At 37.0% G+C, this 18,910-nt stretch overlaps 1 protein-coding gene across 3 annotated transcripts in view; it reads right to left on the reverse strand.

Annotated features, from left to right (window-relative positions):
- Window positions 1-18,910, reverse strand: part of NBR1 (NBR1 autophagy cargo receptor) — a 1,427,595-nt gene that overhangs the window by 229,887 nt on the left and 1,178,798 nt on the right. For all 3 annotated transcript variants that reach the window (XM_044054653.1, XM_044054654.1, XM_044054652.1), the window contains one exon: window positions 14,361-14,442. In XM_044054653.1, coding sequence (XP_043910588.1) covers window positions 14,361-14,442 — 82 coding nt within the window. The remainder of the gene's footprint in view (window positions 1-14,360; window positions 14,443-18,910) is intronic.

An 18,910-nucleotide genomic window follows, 5' to 3' on the forward strand; every position in this document is an offset into this window, starting at 1 on the left:
CGTGTTTTTATTTCAAACCTTCCTTAAAACATTTATTAAATAAATTATATGTATTTATGACATTTATGAGTTATAAAAATGCAAACTTCATTTAAAAAATGTAATTTATACACTTATTATGGGTCTAACTACATATGTTTAAAATGAATGTATTTTTTCCATTGATAGGTCTCCCTCTAGTGTTTAAAACCAATAAAGCACCTAAATTCATAAAAGCACCTTCCATTGACAAACCATATTTAAATTTTACACTAATAAATAATGTTCATTAAAATAAATACAAATATAAATTTATATTTATAAATATTAAATATTAAATAATTATTTTAAAAAATAAAAACCAATAATTTAATATAATAAATATATATATATACCAATTTATTAAAAATTTTTGTTATTAAAATAACTATACTTTATTGTGTTTTAATTTTAGCAAAGGTCCTATGGAAATAGTTTCATTTAACCCAGGTATCCTACTGGCATCAAGGAAAACCTGCCACCACAATTCTCTACCTTCTAGTTTTATTTCCCATGGACCTCCTCTATAATCAGGTTTCACCTGTTCTAACACAAAGAATAAATAATTGGCTCCTTCACACATTTTTGAATGTTTATAAAGTGCATTTGTTTCTCTGGCTCTACTGATATCATATAAGTGTTCGTATATGCTCCTCGAACACTCTTTCCGTTTTGCCAATATAAAATGCCTTACACTGTTGGCAGATAGAAATGTATACTACTCCCTTTGTACTACACGTATATAAATCCTTATTTATTATGTTTTTATTTCTACTTTCTATATATACTTCTTTCTGATTCATAACGTATACACATTGGGAACATTTTCCACATTTTAATGTTCCTATCCTATTATTACATATATTATACTTATTTAATCCTTCTAATTTTTTCTAATATTAGGTGGATTCCTATAAGTAATACTAGGTTCCATTTTCTTTATTTCATCCATATCCGAAAACAATACAAATTTATCCCATTCTTTCATGAGTACTTTTTTTTATATTTTTATTAAAATTATTAAATTCAACAACTAGTCTCATTTTAAGTGGTTCTTCATCCATTCCTAGTCTGACTTCACTCACTTTTTCAATTTCCATTTGTCCTTTTATAGGTTGAAATTTAGTCAGTCTACCTACCTCCACTTCTTTTCTAATCTCTTTGACCATTTCCTGTGGATAACCTCTCTCCAAAAACATCATTTCTAATTTATTACATTCTTCATAAAAATCTATTTCTCCACTCGTCATCCTCGATCCTCTCACAAATTGCCCTTTTATTATATTTTTCTTACAATGTGGAGGATGAGAACTATCATAGTGGAGAAAAGAATTTACATATGTGTGTTTTCTCTATACTCTAGTCTCAAATTGATTATTTTGCTTTGAAATTTCCACATCCAAATAGTTAATTCTTTCATTATTCATAACATATGTAAAATTCAAAAAATTAGTGGTGGAGCAAATATATTCCATAAACTCTAAAAACATTTCTTCACCCCCTATCCAAAAAATAATAATATCATCAAGGAATCTGTAGTTTCCAATATTTACTATAAATAGAATGTATAACATATTTTTCCTCCCATTTAGAGAGAACAATATTGGCAAAGGTGGGGGCACATGCCGCCCCCATAGACACTCCTGACTTTTGCTTATAATATTCCCCATTAAAAGTTATAAAATTATTTTTAAGTATAATGTCCATTAATGTAACTATAGTAATTTTCTCTTCATGTAATAACTGTATATCACCAAAAACCTTATCTTCGAAATATTCCATTCCTTCCTTATGTGGGATGCAAGTAAATAAATCAATTATATCTATAGTTACAAATAAAATATCATTACTATATATTTCTGGTGTCAACATCCTTAAAAAATCCCAAGAATCTCTCAAAATATTTTTATTATTAACTCATATATGTTTCACCTTATTGTCAACATATTTAGCTAAAGGTACTGTTTTGCTCCCTCTGCTGTGACAATAGGTCTAAATGGAGGATCTCTCTGATTTTTATGAATTTTGGGTATTCCAAATATCGTGGGTACCCTAGGTTTTTTAACTTCCAGAAATTTAAATGTTTTGATATCAATCACTTTCTCTAAAACCAAATTTTCTAATAGAATGTCTATTCTTTTATAGGCTATTAACATTTCATCCTTTGAAATTACTGAATATTTATTTTCATCATTTAAAATTTCAAACATTTTGACTTCGTAATCATTCTTCCCCATGATAACAATTCCTCCACCTTTATCAGGTTTCATTAGTCTTAACATTGGATTACTTTGTAACTCTCCTAATAACTTATATTCATCTTCTTCCAGATTTTTATACATCCTTCCTGAATTACTTTTTTCTCCTTCCTTTCTGATTTCTCTTTCCAAAACATTCTCAAGGTTCTTTATTTGTGGTATTAATGGGGGGTTGTATAAAGAACCCCTAACTAACTGGGCCGAACCAATATCATTTCTATTGAAGCCTGCCCTAGATGCCAGTATTGATAAATTAATTTTTCTCATGAACATTTTAACATCTAAAATAGTGTTTACTACATCACCCCTCTTTACTGGGTTGAATTTCAACCCCTTACTTAACAAACTAAAATGTGTTTTGTTTAATACCGTGTCACTAAAATTATATATGGTAAATCCATTATAGGTGCTTTTAATATTATTCTCTGTAATAATCTCAACTACATTCTCTTCTACTTCCAAACCAGGGATTGGGGTATTCATCAATAAAATCTCCCCCTCCCCCTTCTCCCCCCCCTCCTCTGAAAATTTCCTTCCCTATTCCATCTACGTACTTCCTGTTCAGTTCTTTGTAAGGAGGAATTCATTTTCATAATCATATTCTTTTTCTTTAAATTCAGTATACTTTTTATTGTTGTTAAACTGAGACCTATTTCTATCATAATAAAATGCTGGTTTAGGATAACTAATATTTTCAGCATATTCTTTCAAATCTCTATTTAGTTTCCCCATTTTACGATTTAAAATCACTTCACATTTAACATCAACTTCTCTTCTAATATTGTAATATTTTTCCTTTTCCTCATTAATGTCATAAATTAGATCATTTTTAATACATGTATCCAACTCATTAATTTCCTTATCAATCATAATTATATTTCTATCATTTTCTTCGATAATCAATTGGACAATGTCCAATCCACACCTGTTGAATACTTTAATTAAACTCAAATGAAATATAGAGCCAACTTGAACATTATTAGGGTATTTATATACCCTTAGTCCCTTAGGGACAATTTCTTTTATTAAACATTCATTTAAATATCCATTTTCAATGATAAGTGTCCTATACTGCAACATTAACTTATACATTCTGTCTAATTTAGTAGCATATGATTCCCCATCGGGGAATTTGTTACAGTCATTATTATTGTCCAGTTGAAAACGATATTCTTTTTTCAACCATTCTTGTATATTAGTATTGTTTGTTTTGACAGTACCTGTTTTATTGTAAGACTTCGGTCTAGCTCCTCTGTCCAAAAAACTGTTAGCCGTAGTACTTGCTTCTACTTCCAGTTGTAAAGCTCTTGGCGTTCGCCTCGGATCAAAAGATGTGGGTTGCTTGTCTCCAGGGTCGCCGGTTAGGAATCCTTCACCAATAAGCTCCCTTTTCCTTTTAATAGCTGGGCCACTATCCGCTTCCAGTATCTCCACATCAGAATCACAATTCGTCTTACCAGGAAGTAGGCTTTTGCAAAGGGGTGTGAGCAAGTCGATTAATTCTGTTAACTGTCCTATGAGCTTCCTGGCTTGTCCCGTTTCCTCTTGCCCCTCCGAAGCCATGACCGAAAATTGTGTAGTAAAACTCCTCACTCAAAAACAACCAATAATCCAAAAAAGGAGTGATACAACTATTTCCATAGGACCTTTGCTAAAATTAAAACACAATAAAGTATAGTTATTTTAATAACAAAAATGTTTAATAAATTGGTATATATATATATTTATTATATTAAATTATTGGTTTTTATTTTTTAAAATAATTATTTAATATTTAATATTTATAAATATAGATTTATATTTGTATTTATTTTAATGAACATTATTTATTAGTGTAAAATTTAAATATGGTTTGTCAATGGAAGGTGATTTTATGAATTTAGGTGCTTTATTGGTTTTAGACACTAGAGGGAGACCTATCAATGGAAAAAATACATTCATTTTAAACATATGTAGTTAGACCCATAATAAGTGTATAAATTACGTTTTTTAAATGAAGTTTGCATTTTTATAACTCATAAATGTCATAAATACATATAATTTATTTAATAAATGTTTTAAGGAAGGTTTGAAATAAAAACACGTTTTTAAGTAATACATATTTATGAAGGTAATGAATATTCATGAATATCTGAGAATGATTCGATAGTTTGAATTAATTGAAACTGTTTTTATCGGTTAATAGTGAAATTATTTGGTATATAAAGTGGTAATTTTTGTTTTTAAAGGTATCTGATGAAGTCCTAATGTGTTGGGACGAAAACGCAGTTTGTTAATAAAAGAGCGTTTATAAATTCAGTGCTGGACTTGAACTCATTCATATTCATTCACGGCAACGTTTTTGGACTGAGATCGTGGCAGTTTTACTTCCTATACAACTCTTTTGTGGATTATTGGTTTTTCAGAGTTGTATCACTCCTTTTTTGGATTACAGATTATAAAAAAGCTATCAGGAAAACCACTGAAAAGATGCAACATGAAGGCTATCTAACTGCTAGTAAAAGTGAATTCTTCCAGCAAATTAACTGTATGTACGGGACCTTATGCTCCGTCGTATGCATACGTACGTGTATATGTAACAGAGTATTTTAGCAAGTAGCTTACACCTAGAAACTGCAAGAAAATGTGCCCAGTGTATCATGTTCTAGTCCACACAGAATGTCAGCTGCAGTACTTGTTACACTGTGAAATGTAAATGTTGCTTTTTGCTTGCTAATTAGTGACAGGGTAGCATTTTCAACTGTACTGTCTTGCTAACTTTGGCATTCTTCTGAGTAACTCAGTGACCAAACACTAATAGAAATGCCTTTAAGTGACATAGAGCCATTATACCAAGTTACTTTACAGCATCCTGCAGCTGTTCACAGCAGAGGAAGAGCCAAGAGAAAAGTAGGTCCATCATGCTGTTTTTAAAGTCCTCAACCACCACAGTAAAGGTCAAAACATCAATGGCACTGTAAAATGTTTTCATGCAAAGTTTCATAAGCTGTACTTCTGCCAGGTCCTAAGTTGAGATGACCAACTGCGGGCCTCATTCTTAGCCTTCTATTGAAGGTTCCTCAAAAAAGAAAGAATATCACCTTAATAATAAAGGGGTAATATTAATACCTCTTAAGTACTATGATTTGGGCACAGTGCTATATTTTGCACTCAAATTATGCCTAACTCCTCATAGTTTGGCTACTCTTCTTTTTTAATATACATATCCTTACATAATTCACAATATTTAAATAATGACATGGGCACACACAATTAGAGAAAAGAAAGCAAGCCACTATAAAATTTCCTTGGTTTCATGCATTATTATTTTCTTTACAAATAGCTCTATGTATTAACCAAGTAACAATGAAGAAAGACAACACCCTTGCCTGTTTCCTTTGTTCAAATAGCTTATCAGAGGGGAACCCTCCCATCTTAATTTTTACCTTTGACCCTTCATACATGCTCCTAAATAAACTATTATTCTATAAGGAAATGCAAAATGCTAACGCTGCCCTACTCACAAAACCCTATCTGACTGTACTGTACTGAATGATTTCTCTGCTTCAAGATCCACCAAAAATAAGTTATTTTCATAAAACCTGTCCCCCTCTGGATCATCACTGTTCTATTAACACTGTCAGATTTTGCCTTCCATCCATAAAAACCACGTTGATCCATATCTATCATTTTTGGCAACAACTTTGCAATTATCTAAGCTAGTATAGACATGAACACTTTATAAACATAGTTTAAAATTGAAATTGGTCTATACAAAGTGGGATCGAAGGGATATTTATCCTCACTGGTTAATACTGCTAACCAAAGCATTCTTCCACAATGCTGGCAGTGTCCCCCTTTTAAAATAATGTTAAACAAAACATTACAGACCTTTATCATTTTCTCCCCTCATAACATCCACAGGAATATCATCTGTTCCTGGAGATTTCCTTGCTGACTGATTACACATTTTTAACCCATCGCTTGTATACCTCTCAAAGCAGAGAAATGTGGACAATGACATAAAAAATGGGACAAAGACAAAAAATAGGGACAATGTTTAAATATTAATCATAAACTTAGTAAGTTGATAGAATAACAGGTTTATATTAACATGGACTTTCTACATAGTATGAGGTTTGAAACTGAAGTGTCTATCATTATTTTCTGACTTCAATCCTCAATGATTTGCTAGAAAGCCAAACAATTTATGAGGAAGAGACCAAAAATATTAGGCAAAAGTCTGAAAATTCTGTGAGAATCTGGACAGTTGAGAGATATGACCCCTTCCTATCTCAACTATTAATTCTTGAGCCTTGTCTTCTGTTAACCTTGGCATACTTAAGTCTTCTATAAAATTTCCATTTTTCTCTCTTCCAGGTTTTCCCCATTCCTCTGCTTTATATACATTTTCACAGAACTTCCAAAACACCACTAACACCTCTGTGGGATCTCTGGTTAGTTTCCTTGTCATAAGGTCTCCAAGTCTATCCAAAATCCTTTCTACTTTCTGTTCCTAAGTTTTTGAACTAAGAGTTTTTTATGTGCTCTGGACTTGTCAAAAATAACAGCTTAACAGCAAGCAACCTTTCTAAAACATATGCATATGATCCAAATTCTCCCTTATTTTCCCTTTATCAGCCCACAACTGCTCGTCTTCTTGTTCTGAGATTCCTCTTCTTTTGCAATATTTTAACTTTTAACAGCCCTTCTAATTTATTCCTCCTATTACTTCTTTCCCACATCTCTCTCTCATATTTCAACCACATTTTATACTCCATTTTCATTTTACTCCACTCCCTAGCTATCCCTTCTGAAGAAATATCTATCTTTCATAATAACTCTCAAATCATATCCAATATACATGCCTTAAATTCCTTTATTTCTAAAAAATGTAGGACAGCACCAGTGTCTATTTTTTAATTTACTGTCCTGCTTCTTTATTCTGGTCAATAATGGATGTGTTTCAAAGCTTTCAGTTAAATACTCATGCTTAACTGAAATGTAAATTCTCTCCAGACTACCCAATTATTTTACCTTGGGGAATACGTAAATTCTGTTTGAACTCATGCTAGTAAATTCACATCTTCTCTTCTAAATACAGTCATATATTTTTTAGAAATCTACCTGCTTTTGTTATATTTTCCCTCCTACGTCCTCTGATACATCCTCTCTATTAGAAATCAAGTTCTAGTCCCTATGCATAAACAACAGTCTTAGCTATTCATTTCTCCCTAAAAATTATCTTGGGCTCCATAACAGTAGTTCTGCAAAGAGTATAAATGCATGTCAGGACAATCTGCCTACCTTACCGAGCCCCTTATTACCAGAAATTTACCATTTGACTTTACTCTGATTCTATCACTACTAAAGTTCCTTCTTGCAATCAGTATCACACCAATCTTTTCCATTGTCCCTGACATTCTTCTGAATATCCATGGGTTCATAGATGTTTACTAGGCTAACGACCACAAGGGCCTTTTTAAGCCTAGCCACGCATCCAAAATCTCTGACAGGTTCTCATGCCCTTTAAGTGTAAGCATGGGCTTGGGAGATGAACCATTTACAGGTTACCTCTCTCCATTACAGATACAGGTGCCAAACCAGGAAATAATTTTCGGCTTCCCATCCAATTGTCCAAGTAGCACTTGAATTGGGAGGAACTCTGCTTCACATGGATGTGGAGCCTGTTCCACAGATGGGGTAGTCTCTGGGATACATACCTATCTCTCCAGCAGGTCTTATTTATATCACAGGCAATGTTTAAGTCTTTAGAATGGGTAATTCTGGTGCTATTTGTTTTTTGGATATGTAGGAGGTCCAACAGAGTCAGGTTTGACAATGCCCTGTATGCCAGGCATACATCTCCCCTCAAAAGCCTGTAGGAGACAGAATACAATGATAGGGCTTTGACGCGGTCTGCATAGGATAGAACACCTATGCCCTGCATTATTTTAGTGAGAAACCTCTGTGGACGTTCCAATTGTTGGATATGTCTGGTTAGGTACATACCAAAGGAGGCACTGTACGCAATGACAGGTCTGATGAATGCCGAATACAGTAGAACAATGACTTCCTTGGACCTGCATGCCATACCACTGTTTATAAGTTGCGCAATACAGAATGATTTCTTCACAACTGTAGACACATGATGACCAAAGGCTAGATTACTATCTATGTGTGTCCCTAAGTCCCTGACTACTGGGTCAATTCTAAGGGGTGTGTTGTCAATATGATAGTTACCAGGGATGGATGACTTCCCAAAAGATACTATTATGCATTTCTTGGCATTTAGTTTTAGTCCATGGCTATGACACCAGTTGTTTGTGTCAGCACCACCTGGAGAACATTTGTGTCAGTGTGAGATTCAATGACAGCTCCTAATTTGCAGTCATCTGCAAATTTAGTCAGTCAGAGACCACTGACATTGGCCTTGACTTCTGAGAAGTAAATGCCAAAAAGAAGCAGTCCAAGGACTGATTCCTGAGGGACTCCACTTGTGACTGGCCTCTTTGTAGAGGTGGACTCCTCAATTCTAACTGTATGGGTCCTGTCTGTGAGCCAGTTGGCTATCCACTGGTTGACATATGGGTTTGTACCTAACCTCAAGTTTGCCAACAATACCAGAGTGGAGTATTGTGTGAAATGCCCTGGCCAGGTTAAGATAGGCAATGTGAACGACTTTGCCCTCATCCATTGCTTTAGTGACCTTCTCGAAGAAGTCCACCAGGTTGAGTAGAAGTGATCTGCCCTTAACAAAACCAAACTGTGTTGGGTCCAGTATCTGGATGTTTACTATATCTCTACTGATCATCTCCACGATAATTCTTTCCACAGCTTTATATACAAGACTAGTGAGACTTATGGGTCTGTAGTTTACAGGGTCTGTAGATGGCCTACCTTTGTGCAGAGGGATGACTGCAGCCCTTCTCCATTCATGAGACATGAAGCCTGTTTGGAGGCTACAGTTAAATAGTAATTCCAGAGGCCCTGATAGGTCATGTTTCATGTTATTTAGAAGGCATCCTGGGATATTGTCTGGGCCCACTGATGCAGTGTTCTTGGTCTTAGAGAGAGCATTAAAGACCTGTTCCCTAGTAATAGTAGGGGGAGTTATACTTGATGACATTTTCTGAGGGAAGGTTGAGGGTGGAGGGAGGGGTAAAGTTGGAGCTGAATTTATCAGCCAGATGGTTTGCTATATCTTCTGGCTCAGTATAGGTGGCTCTGTTTATAAGCTCTGCAAACAATTGTGCATTGCCTTTGAGGGTGCAGACATAGCTAAAGAATGCTCTGCAGTTGTCCTTGGCCTGGGAGGCCAAACTTACCTCAAATGTGGATTTGGTAGACTAACTGTCCTCTGAGTTGTTTTTTTTTTAGTTTGATGAGAGTGCTTCTATTCTGCTAGGTGTTGCACATCCTAATTTTTGCCATGATTTTGTTCCTCCTGTCATACAGCTGAATAACTTTGTGATTCCACCAGGGTGGATTGGTTTTTTTTTTTTGAGATAGTTCTGTACTTCTTCCTGGTGGGTAGAGCTGCCTCTATATAACTATTAACATGCTTGTACAGCGTTTCTGTGAACAGTTCTGCACAGGCAGAAGTGTTCTCAGGGTTTATGGGCGGCTTGAAATTTTGCCAAGTTCTCCCTTAATAACAAGAGGTTAACCTTAGAATTGTCCCTGAATATTTCAGGTTTAGCTGGGGGTGCAGGTTTTATTTTTACTTCAAAGGAGACTATTTTGTGGTCTGACCATCCCAGGGAAGGCATTACAGTAGGGGGTCTGCAGCAGTCTCCCATATTAGTGAGGACCAGATCCAGTAGGGTTGCACCCCTGGTTGGTGTATTGACTATCTGGTCCAAGAAGTTTGTGTTTACAAAATCCAGGAATCTCTGTGCATGTACGTTTGGTGTCATATAGGATTCCCAGTTAATATTGGGGTAATTAAAGTCATTCATGAATATGGTATTGGGTTGGATGGTTAGTATTTCTAATAAGTTTAAATACATGGTATGAGCTTCCTGTGTCATAGAGGGAGGCCTACAGCTTGCAAGGAAGTGGTATTAGATTTTACCTATGGTGATTAGAACATGGATCAGCTCAAGTGCATTGTCCTGTTTGACCAGCCTTGAAGAACATTTATTTTTTATGTAAATAGAGACACGTCCACCTTTAGTCCTTGCCTGTGAAGTAGCTGGCCTAAATGTGTGGAAATCATTACAACCTTGCACTGTTGGTGTTCTCTCTTTGGCTTTAAACTATGTCTCAATGACAGCACAGACATCAGCGTTCTCTAGGGTAAAGAGAGCTTCTAGGGAGTGGAGTTTTTTTATTTAGACTCCTAGCATTGAGCAGTAATGCCTTTAGATTTTCTTGGTTTTGATTTGCTCTGTAATAGTACTTTCAGTCTGGCATTGACTAAAAAAGGCACTATGGGGGAAGACAATGTTTTAGCTAATATTCAAAAGCCTAGAGGGGAGAGGTGCAGACCATCCCTGGCAAAGTAGCATGGTCTATTGACCATCTCGTTCCATGCTGACAAATATTGCATCCCATTTACAATGACACCAGAAACTAAGCCAATTATTAAAGTCAGTCATCCATTCTGAATCCCTTTTTTGCCATTCACGTTTGTTTCTATCCAACTGTAAAATTGTCATTTGCACTCTACACTTCATATAATTCAGTACTCTCTGCTTTTTGCCTATACATGCAATGTCATTGACATTCCATGATAGAACTGATAAGGCACTCATTCTGGTCAGAAGCTATCACTTTCACATATTCTGCCTGATGGGTCTTTTGAATAAGAGGCACAGCTAGCTCATCTAATGCCCAGAGCCATTTATTGATATTGCACCCCTCAACATTATTAAGGAACAAAAAATAAATGTACACAATCTGGTGGCTGGTGCTTCTGAAATGCAGAAGCCACTCAGCCAACCAAGTCTAGCAATTAAGAAAAAAAAAACTAGCAATTAAGAAAAAAAAAAAGTCCACGAACAAGTGCCTGGGGCTCCTGAAATGCAAGTCACTCAGGCCCCTGCCCCTGCATGACCCTCCTTCCTAAAGGAAACAAAAAACAGAAAAACATATCTTTATTTATTTTAAACTGTAGCTAACTGGTTACTACAATTGCTAAGGTTTCTACTCCATGCAGAGTACTACAGTGCTCAGGTTTGACCAAAAATGCAATACCGGCCTTTCAAAACTGGTATGCACTACAGAGCAATCGGATCAAATGGCTGGGGCAGTTGCCCCCTTACCTCACCCTAGCTATACTACTGTTTTTACTTTAGGTCTTTCTTACATGCACAAATTAATGCTTGACAGACTGAGCTATTATGCATTTGCTGCTTCTCATCTCTGTTTCAACACATCACATTTTTCCAGACTTTTGCTTTAATAAAAATACTCAAGAAACAAAATATATTTTGAAACCCTCAACCACTTCTAACTCACAGCAAACACAAAGATATACACCTTTCCAAAAAGGGAAGCTACCTCTTCATATGGGACAATTGCGCTACATAGACAGCTACACCCACAGGCTTTACCCATTCCAAAGTTAGGTTTAAACATACAGGAAGTGCATGCTACAGCCTCTGTTCTCTCTTGTACAGGTACCATTTGTCCTCTTGCTGTTGCTAATTCCCTCCCAGATGTGGAAAATAACCTCCATTCTCTCAGTTAACTGATTTTTAGTGTTAAGAAAAAGTACACCTGCGACCCTTATATTTATTTTCCTGCAAAGAAACAATGATCTAAAGAATGAATGAATAAATAAATAAATGGAGAATGACCACCCCTAAAAGCATGTCATTTAGTTCATCTGTGTGTAAGCCCAGTCCTGGTAGCAGCAATCCTGAAAAACATGCCAGTGATATCCAACTACAGAATGGTAAATGGTCCCTTAAGATACAATGGTAAGATACAATCTCTGTAAAAATTTTACTGCATCAGACATATTTTCTACAATGTGGTAATGCATATACATGCCATTTCTAGATATCAAAAATATCTGCATCGCTGAAATCAAATGCCTACTCAAAAACAATGTTAGGGGTGGTAAAACCAATGCACATCGACATGACAGGGAAGAGGACAGATAATTCAGAATGACATATTGAGCTCGATAGACATCTGTCTATGGCCCTGAGAAATGCAAGAGTAACAAGATAACAGAGATGATAATGAATATAACAACAAAACCAAGAAAATACTACCTGATTATTGAAACAAACCTAGGCAAATGTAGACTTCTTTTTTCCTGGCTAAAGTAAAGATGATATCGGTCTTGCTGCTTAGTCTGCACCCTTGGTCCTTTTTTTGCCCATGCCCATAGTGAGATGACTCATCTTGGGAGGTGTGAAAAAAAAAACCTTGAACACTTTTCCAGTCACCTTGTTTATCTTCTCTGTTCTCTGGACTGTTGATTATATGGGGAGCAAAAAATAACTTCAGCTGAAACTCAATGGTTATCTTTAAGTCTGTCATCCTGTACAGTAGAGAGTCAATTATCTGAACTAATTGGGACCTAGGCTAGTTTGGATAATCAAACATAACTGAACTGGATAAAAACTTCTAAAAATGTCTGATGAACATTAAAAAATAAAACAAATTTACTGTAAGTACAAAACGACAGTATATTATTGTAGTACAAGCTCACAAAACATGCACAAAAGAATATGTATAACATTTACATATTCAGACTTTATGTTTCCTAACCAAAAACTTTGGAAGGCTATGTTCGGATAATTGACATTTCGGATAATGAATACATTTCGGATAATGAATATTTGGACAATCAACTCTACTGTACAATAAAAAAGTGTGAAGAATTTTGGTACTGCATCACTGAATAGGCATGTTAAATTTAAGGTACAGGGGATAGGAGTTTATGTTTTGGTATTTAAGGCAGTTTCCAGTCAGCAATCAGATGAATGCAGTAATTCTTACTTACAATACAAGGAAGAGAGGATGAAAACAAGGCTTTATTTGTCAAAAGATAAAGCACTTCTTCCTCAGACTAAAAACTATTAAATGAAGTGGAAATGTTGCTACCATTTCAAAGTCTTCCAATAAAGGAAAAGAAATGAAATAATAAGATGGTCACTCATTTTTACACCAACATTAGCAGATGTAAGCAGCTGAGTGGCTGGATACCTTTGGGCTGGAATGCTGAAAGTAATGAGGATAAAGACTGAAGCCAGGGGCAATGAAAGTTTAACACAAGAGCCATCTGAAAATTACATTCATATTATTACATACATGATGTAATTAACTGTCAGAGCCTCTTAGGACCCTCTATTTTTATAGTTCACTCACAGAATTTGATTTTGTACTGTGATACCTGCATATGTTCATGAATAGTCTACTTAAACTTATCTACTGTTGTGCCTCCTCTGCGTTTATTACTAGAAAGCTCAGAGATAAGCCTGAATGCTTACTCGCCCAACCGAGGTTTAGAGTTGTGAATGTTGTGAGTTTAACATTGACTAATAAAGGGAAAACAGAGAGAAGCACACATAAAAGTGCAGCCTAAGTTAAGGAAATCACACTCACATTACCGCTACGTAATACCAGACTACTTCCTTAGGATCAGAAAATCGTGTTACTGCAGTCTCTTCACCACACAAAAGATTATTCCAGTGATGGTCTACTATTGTTTATCTTTTTAATATTAAATATTTCATGCACTCTTCAGCTGCTTATCAACATGCAACTCAGGTGTACACAATGACCTGAAATTCAGTACCCTTCATTAGAAAAGAAATCAATTAAGTAACTCCAAACCTGTATCTATACTTTTAGCTGTATTCATATCACGGCATCACCACTCCTTGCTGTCTCAAATATAATACAGATTTGTAATGTGCACATTAAACAGCTGAGAAATACTTGCAATATTTGAAAGCAATACTGCCTTCAACTTCTAAAAACAGACTGTCATATTTCAAGTACGTGCAACATTTATGATGTTTACAGAAATTAAAATATAAGATGTGGGAGCAGTCTAGTGAATTAGTTTAGTCTGCAAAAGTTGCTGTATCATTTGTGAATCCATACATTCTGTATAGCTGCATTATCTTTGAGGCTTACCTGTTATGTTGAAAGACCTTTTGCCGTCCATTCACAACAACTGAAGGGCTTGCAAGTGTTTCACTGTCTTGACCTGCAGGAACTGAAAGCACATTCAAACTGTTAACATCAATACATTATATTTCACTGTTATTAAAGAACATTTTCTTATTTGTTTACTTTATTCCATGCACTCTTGTAATCTGGAATAAACCCTCTGCTAGAAGTTAAACTCAAGCCTGTCTTGACTGCAGCAATAAATAACTTCCTCCTCCTACCTTTTTTATCGGTGCTTGAATAGTGAATCCTGCTGCTGTGACTTTTTTCTGATTAGAAATGCTGTATATGCTTCAGTTCTTACTTTGACTTACACAGCAAGACCTGTACTGTTGATTAAAACAACTATAGGTTGTATAGAAAGATTTGTAAAGTCTAGGAAATCAAAAATGAAGTAATTGTTAGCTACATTAGACCCAAACTTGAGTATGGAATAACAATATGGGAATCCTATATAAGAAAACAATCATGAGTAAACTGGAAAGAGTACAGCAGAAATATACCAAGGGCATCCATGGATGTGAAAATGTAAGTTATTATGAAAGGCTAAAATATCTGAACTTGTACAGTGTCTCATAAATAGTAAGAGGCAATATTATTCAAGTATATAGGGCATTTAGAGACAATTATATATGTGAATGTTTGGTGTTATCAAAAAGTACTAGAGAATCATCAGCCAACCTATGCAAAAGATACCATAGGAATGAGAAGTGTACTAATTGGTTCTCTGCTAATGCATGGAACAGACTACTAAATTATATTAAAGCAAGAACTAGTTTTTTTTTTTTAAGAACAGCCTGGACACTTATCATGGGAACAAGTGATTTGGTATATTGGCAAGCTAGAAGGGCTTTTAATGCCAGTGCTTGAAATATTTGAATGTATGTATCTATGTATGTAAAAGCTTCACTTGCAAATGTTGACAGGAAAACTTGCTGATATTGCAGTTTTTTCCCTTTGGGGTTATGACTATTTTAAACTTTTTTTTCATTTAAATCACAATTTTGGTAACAGTATGTCATGCATTTTTGACAGGAATTCTTCATCAGTTTATGATTCATTTTTTTGTCTAACACTGTGTTAAGGCTGTACCAATCATTTTGACTGAATATAACTTTTAACAAAATTAGGGGATTCTTGTGCATCTATTTTGTGCCTGGATCTGTGATACTGAAAAGGTAATTTTCTTCAGTGCAGTCTTTAGAAGGGTAACCCCTGCAGAAATGGACTTCAGATGGCTTTTGGCACCATTTTGTATGTTAAATATTTCTAACAGGAATTTTTCATCAGTTTATGATTTATTTGTCTAATACAGTTGTAGGCTGTTTTTAATCATTTGGTGCTGAAACTAGCCTTTATTTGGTAAAATTGGGGAAATGTTGTGATATGCATTTTGTGCTTTGAACTACATTACTGAAAATACTGTCCTTTTTTCAGTGCAGTGTTCAGACTGCTAATTAGAGGTATGGCAGTGGGATTTGTCCATCCTTTTAATGGGTTGGTCATACATTCATAGAACGATACTAGGCTATTGGCCCGGAGGCCTTTACAAGCCTAGCTAAGAATTTCCCACATGTTCCCACAAAGTCAGCACCAGTTTTCCCTGTCCAGCAGGGACACAGGTGGGATCTCAGGGATATAATTTCCGTTTTCCATCCAGTCATCAAGGTTCCTCTTAAAGAGGGCTAGTGAGGTACTCTGCTTGACATGGAGAGAGGGTCTAATCCACAGATGGGGGAGTCACTGGGACACAAATCTATCCCACCAACAAGTTCTATTAATGTCACAGACCAGGTTGAGGCCTTGCGTGCAGGTTGTGTGAGTGGAGTTTGACTTATGGATATGCAGCAACTCCATCAAGACCGAGTCTGAGACGGCCTCGTATGCCAGACAGGTGTTACCTCTGAGCAGTCTGTACAAGACTGAGTAGAGGGATAGGGCTTTTAACCTATCTGTATAGTACAGGTGTTTGAGATCCTGGATTTTCCTGGTCAGGAAACTCTGTGGTCTCTCCAACTGCTGCATGCGCTTGGTAAGGTACAAGCCGAAGGGAGCACTGTACTCGATAATGGGTTTGATAAGGGAGAAGTACAGGCATGTTATGACCTCCTTGTTCCTGGATGGAAATACCCTTACTTATGAGGTGGGCCACGTAGAAAGCCTTCTGTACAATGGAAGCAACGTGGTTGTCAAAAGTCAAGTTACTATTAACCTGGGTGCCCAAGTCCCTCACGACTGATTGCTTGCTTAGTACATTGTTATTAATGTGATAATTACTGGGGACGCCATTTTCCCCAAAGGAGATAATGATGCATTTCTTGGCATTCTGTTTGAGGCCATGTATCTGGCACCAGTCATTAGTTTGGGTAAGGCCCTCTTGGAGGATGTTCACATTGAAGGCTTTGGCTAGGTCAAGGTAGGCGGTCTTGCATGGTCCTCCCCTCATCCATGGCTTTGGTAACTGTTTCAAAGAAGGTGCCCAGGTTTAACAAGCATGATCTCCCTTTGACAAAACCAAACTGTGTGGGATTGAGCATTTGGAGGTTGTCGCTGTCCTTGTTTATAAGGTCCATGACAATGCATTCCATGGCCTTGTAGATCAGGCTAGTTAGGCTGATGGGCCTATATAACTGCCTAGGTCGGTGGATGCTCCACCTTTGTGTAGAGAGATGACAGTGGCTGTCCTCCATTCTACTGAAATGAAGCCGGTGCACAGGCTTTTGTTGACTAGGGTGCCTAGTGGTGCTGAGAGCTCTTGCTGAGTTCATGTAGGACACAGCCAGGGATGTTGTCGGGTCCCATCAAGGCTGTATTTTTTGCCTTTGAGAGGGCATTAAAGACCTGCTCACTGGTGATAAGGGGAGGGGGGTAGGTGCTGGGGATGTCCTGGTTTACTGATGGGGAGACGGGGGGGGGGGGTGAAGTTTTCACTGAACTTGCCTGGCAGCAGGTTGGCTATATCTATGGACTTTGTGTATGCGGTATTCTTGACCACCAATTCAGAGCAGAGTTATCTTTGAGATTGCAGACATATGCAAAGAAGGCCTTGTGATCATCCTTTGTGGATGTGGCCAATTTGGACTCGAAGTTAGCCTTAGAGGATTTTACCAGTGACCTTATTTGCTTGTTCAAAGGAGAGAGTGCTTCCAACTTGGTACCTGCTTCTTCTTGGTCCTAGACAGCAATTTTTTCCTTTTATTATAGAGTCTGTTTATTGCTGCTGCCCACCAGATAGGTTTACTCTTCCTTGAGGAAGATGATTTGGTCCTGTGAGGTATTGCTGGAGTCCATGCAGCTATATAGCTGCTCATATACATTTTTTTTGGTGTAGGCTTGGACATTAGTGCTTGTTCCTACTGAAACGATGGTGGCTGTGAAGCTGCTTATACCTGCTCTCAGAAGGTTGTAGTCAGCTTTGGAAAGTTTTTTTTGTTCGACTCTGGCAGGGGGGGGGGGGGGGGCAGAGGAGATGGTGACTTTGAAAGTGATTGCTTTATGGTTGGATCTTACCAAGGAGGATGACACTGTAGGGGTAGCATAGCGGCTACTCATGTCGTTAATACCAGGTTCAGGATATTTTCATCTCTTGTGGGGATGTCGACAAGCTGATCCAATGCACTGGCACTAATGAAGTTGAGGAATCTCTGGGCATTCATATTTGAGCTAGAATAGGTCTTCCACTCTGTGTTTGGGTAGGTAAAGTTGCCCAGGATCAGGGTAGAGGGTTGAATCTTGACGGATTCAAGTAAGTCCAGATAGGTGGAATGGGCTTCCTGAATCATGGTTGGGGGTCTGTAAGCTAGCTATGATTTTGAACGGGTGTTTTGCCAACAGTTAACTGCACCTGGAGTGTCTCCTGTGTGTCATACTGTTTGACCAGCCTGAAGGTGTGTATGTCTTTGATAAATATTGAAACTTCACCTCCTTTGGCTTTTGCAGCCAGTACTTGTTACTGAGCTGGATAGCTTCTTGTATCCCGATTTGACAGATTCAGATACGATGCCCCACCACCATGACCATCATCTGTCCCTTGTGGACCTAAAACATATACAATTAAGTCAAGAAATATACCTCAGCCTACAGCATGAGTCTACGCAATAGCTTTAAGCAGGCTACTGGACCACGCAATCTGTTGCCTCAGGGTCCCAAGGTGTGATGTTAGTGTGATAACTGTGCATGGCATAAAGGTCAGACACATCCTCCAGGGCTGTACCAGTGCCTGATTCTGGTATGGGAAAACCAAACTCTAAGTGCAGGGGAAGCTAGGGGTGCAGAATTTGCTGCAAGTATTGATACGCCTCCCTATGAGGATTCTCCCACTAGTGTAGTGCATGCAAAAAAAAAAAGACAGAAGACCCGCCATGTCACAGAGCAACAGTTTCCACCTGTGGTGGTGGCTACGGCTAGATCCATTGTTCAGGCAGTTGATTATGGGGTATAAACCTGGGTTATGAGTAATGCCGGAGCTTACACCCCTGTTCAACCTTTCAGGGATCCTGAATTTGAAAGAAATT

The sequence above is a fragment of the Protopterus annectens genome, chromosome 13.part0, assembly GCF_019279795.1.
Source record: "Protopterus annectens isolate FY-2018-M chromosome 13.part0, PAN1.0, whole genome shotgun sequence".
Lineage (NCBI taxonomy): Eukaryota > Metazoa > Chordata > Ceratodontiformes > Protopteridae > Protopterus > Protopterus annectens.